Source organism: Cyprinodon variegatus, unplaced genomic scaffold (genome assembly GCF_000732505.1).
Source record: "Cyprinodon variegatus isolate N-32 unplaced genomic scaffold, C_variegatus-1.0 Scaffold252, whole genome shotgun sequence".
NCBI lineage: Eukaryota > Metazoa > Chordata > Actinopteri > Cyprinodontiformes > Cyprinodontidae > Cyprinodon > Cyprinodon variegatus.
In genome coordinates, this window is record NW_015150705.1 from 216,865 (window position 1) to 222,676 (window position 5,812).

At 39.6% G+C, this 5,812-nt stretch overlaps 1 protein-coding gene across 1 annotated transcript in view; it reads right to left on the bottom strand.

Moving 5' to 3' along the window:
• Nucleotides 1-4,442, bottom strand: part of drosha (drosha, ribonuclease type III) — a 211,336-nt gene extending 206,894 nt beyond the window's left edge. Inside the window, exons 1-3 of the mRNA XM_015382192.1 lie at nt 4,311-4,442; nt 2,631-3,471; nt 2,484-2,552 (exon numbers count right to left, since the gene is read on the bottom strand). Of these exons, the coding sequence (XP_015237678.1) occupies nt 2,484-2,552; nt 2,631-3,469 (908 nt within the window). The 5' untranslated portion in view covers nt 3,470-3,471; nt 4,311-4,442. The remainder of the gene's footprint in view (nt 1-2,483; nt 2,553-2,630; nt 3,472-4,310) is intronic.
• Nucleotides 4,443-5,812: the final 1,370 nt, after the last annotated feature.

The following is a 5,812-nucleotide window of genomic DNA, read 5'->3' on the forward strand; positions in this document are numbered from 1 at the left end:
GTTACATTTACACTTGCTCATATTTTCCAGACAAAAATTTAATGGTGCATCTCCCAAATGTCCCTGCGGCAACAACTCTTTTATTGGTTCCGCTATCGGGACGGAACCAATGATGGCGAGCTGTTTTTTTTTTTTTTTTTTTGATAAATAAAAAAAAAAGTCAATTTTAATGTTTTATTTAGATTACAAAAATAAATCATAATAAAAATTATCCTATTTATGATGTTTTAAAAACCTATGAAAGACCAATAATACCAATTAAGGCCTTAGTTTTATTTTGAAGAATTCAATGCCTTTTAAGACTTTTTAAGGACCTGCGGGAACCCTGATTAGTCCAGAGCTTTGATCATTTCTTGTGGCTCTTTTCTATCTCTTCAACTCCTGTTCAGTCAGAGCTGGGATTGTTATAAAGAGAGCTGAGGATTGTTAGGGTCCAAGCTGACATAATTAAACTCATCTTTGACCTGCTGCACTGTGGTTGTAAAGTGGGTTTCCTGAGGAATTTTGTTCCTCCTCTAAATTCGTATCGCGCCTCCTACAGGAAGACCAGAGACTTTTTTATCCTTTCTTCCTCTTAATTTCAATTTTAACAGAAACTCACCTCGTTTTCATCACATTCAGGTTACAATGAAAAGCATTTTAATCTCAATCTGAAAGACCTGGAAATAATTTTAGCGTAACTCTGTTGATTGTTTACTTTAGTACATTTGGGATTTGTTTCATAATTGACTAACTGAACAACTCTGTATAACATCTGAGCTTTTCTCTGTCCATAAATGTATAACATCATTACTGAGTGAAACTGAGGTGCAGTAAATGGATATAAACTCTGTCAGGATGCTTTCCTGCTACGCTGCGTTTTCCTCCAAATGCAGACAGTCAGCCTGGCACTGCACCGCACTAATCAGGTAAAATAAATAATAAAACTGTCTTATACCAAATTAGTACCTAAAGTATAAGATGATGGAAATATTAAACATGTTTTAATCAGGTTTTAAAACACAAATATAAGTCTGAAATAATTCATAAGAAATATATTGGAGTTAATAGGTTTAATATTTATATACTGGTGCATAATGACTATGTTATAATTTATAGTAACTTTCACTCAAAGTTAGATGTTCAAGAAATTAAATATCATTTAGTTCAGTTCCTTTCATCTAGACAAAATTCAGCTATGTCAGCTCATTTATAACATCTAAACTTTTATGATTCTTCTTCCTAACATGACCTGAATCGTGAATTAAAGCGAGTAATAAGATATAATATCGTTCCAATTTAAACGATATCCAACCCTCTTCCTAGCAGACAGACCCTCTCGGTTCTGCTTGATGTTTCTTGCTGCTTTAAAGGAGCCATTTCTCTCAGCCATTCATTTTAAAACAGTTTATTCTGGCTGTAGGACAGGATTAGATCAATAGGAACTGATGTTAAATCGAACTTTATTCTGTGCAAATCGATATGATACTATTATAAAAGTCAATTAAAGGTATTATGGAGGATTTTCTCAATTTTTTTAAAAGAACCGCCCTCTCCATTTTAAAAAAAAATTTGCACGTGAGACTGTGCACAAGCCCATCTCTCCTCGTGCACGCTCTATTTAAAAGTTGCTGTTCTTATAACTCATACAAGCTAACTGTGACCAAACATCCGCCCCTAACCCCTAAATCCCTCAATCACTATATAGAGCGGAGACTATATAGAGGACTTTATAGTGAACTTAGCTAACTGACCGTCCAGACAGATGATCTAGGGCATTATAATCGTGGAATTGGCAAATTAACACGGAGTCTAGTGTAAAGGAGGAATTTCTACATTTGAAATGAAATTCTGTTTTCGTGTGGGAGAAGAACATACGTCGGGGGGGAAATGCACACAGGGGGACGCAAATCTGGGCGACACAACCCCTCCCGCTCCGTCATTTCCACTCACCCTCCCCCATCAAAACATTGAAAAAATTGCAAAGCGGCTCTCCAAAAAAGTTGAGAAACACGACGCTAAGCCCTGAGTACAGAGCCAAGCAGTTCCCTCGTGACTTTTACGTGTCAGGTGAACTATTGTTTTGCAAGTTTTGTCAACATTCCATTGATTGGAAGCGCAAAAATACATACGTAAAACGGAAAAAACTGAATTTTCAAAGATTAAAACGGAAAAAATGGAATTTGGGGAAAAAATTAAAGGGATTTTATAGGGCCCTAATGATCACTTCCCCGTTGGTCCGCTGCGCAGTGCCTGCGCCATCTTTGTTATTAGTCGCCGCTGTCGGGTAGCAACAAGCGGGCCACTGTGACAGCAAATCCCATAGTGCTTTGTGAGGAGAGCTCTCCACGCAAAGCATTCTGGGATACATCTGCCCCTTCTATTCGTCTCATACATTTCGTACATAAACAGATTTGAGAAATATGCTGAGATGTTTGGAGGGGGGTCCTGGCGTGGTGTATTTTTTCTTCTCGCTGTGAACCATAAAAGGAGAACATGCGTACCTCCGAGGCCTCTTCCTGTATCTATCAGGTGACTGGGATCTCCGGACCTCTCTGTGGCGGTACCTCTCCCTGTAAACAAACACATTCAGGATTGGGAAAACATTCAGTTGATAATAATGATGGAAGGGTTTGGTCCATGTAAGGTACCTGCTTCTCTCCCTGCTCCTGTGTCGGGGGGGACTCCTCCCTCTATCGTAATCTCCTTTATAACGTCCCCCTTCCGCCCGTCCACGTCTATCCGGACTCCTCCCACGCTCCTTCCTCTCTCCGCTAAACTCCATTTTGTGCCTGTCGCTGTAGCCGTAGCCCTTCTGCCTGTGGTCATCGTGGCGGTACCCTCTTTCCGGAGACCTCCTGCTGTCCACTGGCTTCTCGTACGAGTACGGCCCCCCGTGTCTGACGCTGTGGTCTGGCTGAAAGGGGCCAGCATTCTGAGGGTAGCTGGGGCCAAAAGGGGGAGGGGGAAAAGGAGGGTGGGGAGGGTAGTTCATAGGGTATGGAGGATGGTAGGCCATAGACTGAGAGGCCATGGGTGGAGGCATGGCTGGATGAGGTAATGGAGGCGGGGGCACAGGTGGCATCATGTAGGGGTGATAGGGGCTCTGTGCAGAGACCTGGGAGCCTGGAGTCTGACCTGCTGCTGAGCTGGGCAGAGGGGGAGGTGGAAAATTTGGTGGAGGTTCAGGAAAGCCGTGCCGAGGAGGGGGCTTCGGAAAAGGCGGGCGCAACGGGCACTGATTTGGAGGAATGGGGGTCTGGGAGGGAGCTGGAGGAGGGTACTGCCTAAAGTCAGGGTGTGGGGGCATGAAGCCTGCGCTGCCGTGGTAACCTGAACCAGGCGGGGTCTGTGGATCGTAATGGTACGCCGGCGCTGGAGGCTGCGGAGCCGGTGGCCTCAGGTTGCTGGGACGGTAGTTCTGAGGGGTGCCGTGCTGGCCTGGGGGCATCCCTCCCCGCGGACCCCCACGATCCTGTTGAAATGACATGACTGTGGACAGAATAATGAAAACATTAAAACGATGAGCTTCTGTATAAAGGCAAACTTTCTGATGTAAATAACATTTTCACAACAGCTTCATGTGGTGACAACACTGGCACTTATACACACTAAACTATAAAGAAAACAAGATGAAGAAGAATCAAGATTAAAATTGAGGTCTTGTTATTAGATAGATAAAAATGCAAAAGGGGGACAGAACTCCCACTGCTTTATTTCACCAAGTCTTCCCTCAGATCAGTCTCAGATTCATTTGAAATCCTAGTATAAAAAGATCATTCTGGTTACTTTACCAACCTTGCTTTAAAACCTATTAAAATATTGATTAGGAGAAACAAACACATGCAGAGACAGTTTAGCTAAAATACTCTAATTATATAAACAACCCTGTACATGTTTTGATTCTTGAGGGACACAACGTGTATTCATTTGGAGAAAGAAAAAATAAAACCCGAAAAATATCAGTTATAATACATTTGACGAGTAATAAGAAAAATAAAATCATTAAACTATTGTTAAAAGCTACACAATGTTGGACGAGTTGCTGCGTTGCTGAGGTTCGGTGAAATGGATAACATTTGCTTAAACAGATCTAAAAATCTAGTAGAAAGCCAACATAATCGTATTTATTAACCTATTAATTTAGCATTTATGGCGTTTATAATGGATCGAATGAACGCTAAAGCAGTAGCTAGGTTAAAAACCACGTTAGCTAGCTAGCTAGCCCGTCTTTCTAAGACAAATACGGAATAAATCCCATAAAACAGCAAGAAACATTTTTACTTGGAGCGTGTATAACGCCAGTTGCATGGAATTAACAAATTAAACACCTGTTACAGCAGCGCGAGGATGTGATGCTCATCGGCTAGCGGTCCGAAATCACGACATGTACGTGTTTCTTGTCGGACTCTGTTCCAAAGGAACACTGATGGGCCAATCAAATCAACGCTCCGAACAACGACCAATGAGAAGTCTGTCGCTTACGTATGACAAAACTGCAAAGTAGACGTCAACGTGACCGCCATGTTAGGAGAGGAAAATGATCAGCAACTAAAACACGAAAATTAGCTGACAGACTACATTTGTAACGAGAATCAAACTGGTTTTGTTTTCTTTACCATTGTTTTTGTCGGATTATTGAGGGGTATTCGATTAAATTGTGATATATCTTAACTATCCAAACTACACCATATTACAATTTGCTAAAACGTAAGTTAGGTAAATCTGTATTTGAATCTGAATAAATTGGAACTTGTTTAAATTGTTTTTGAAGTTATTTGATATGAATTAAAGTTACAAGATAAGAAAAAGAAAGTATCAATGATTTTGGGATGGAATGCTTAGAGTTGATTTTCAAGAATTATTAGTGGTACCTGAACAGTCTTATGCTCGCATAATATCAGTAAGGGTATATACGCTGGAAAAATTATCTAGAGGAGGTAAATTAGACAGTTTGCCAATGAAATGAGGATGTTTACTAGAAAAATAAGATATTTACATAAAATGCACTTGAAATAAGACAATGCAATTGTGTTTTCTTATTTTAAGTGTAAATTGTCTTGTTCCATTGGCAATATGGCTCTTTTACCTCTCAATCCAAGAGCAAATGCAATTATTTTAAGAAAAAATGACTTATCTAGATTTGGATTTTTTCCAGCGTATGAATATTACCGGGTATAACCAGAGTATACAACGCTCTCTGTAGCTGACAATAACATTGCATTAGTTTCAACCAGCTTGTTTTGATAAGTCATGTCTAATCTAGTGCTGATTCTGTTTTCTTCTTAAGGAACACATAACATGGTCTGCAGGAATGAGCTATATCTAAAGCCTTATATGCATTCTTTAAACAAATTTAAGATGTAAAGTGTAATGAGAATAAAGATACTTCCTACCATTTTATAATATTAACTATGTTAACTTTATTTAATTTCATCTTAAATTAATTTTGTAACCTGTTAAAGAAAAGCTGCACCTATAAAACCATACCACTGATACTAATGTAAATCCCAGAGTTCTGCTCTTTAACTGTTTATTAGATTTATTTGTGTTACAACAGACAAATCTAAAAGTTGCAGGACATTAACCCCATAGGAATAAAATTTGACCAATGACTTAAAATATGCAGTAGAGAAAAACCTCATGGCAAACTTGCAGGGCCTCTGTACAACTTATTAAAGGTTTAACGAAAGGCAAAAAAAAGCTGTTATCAACCTGAAATTTTAATGAAGCAGCAGATTTTTTTTTTTCTCGCTTTTTGGGTTTTTTGGGGGGCAGGGGGCGACCTTAATTCTACTCAAAGGTCAGGCTGTGAAGTACATCTTCTAAATTT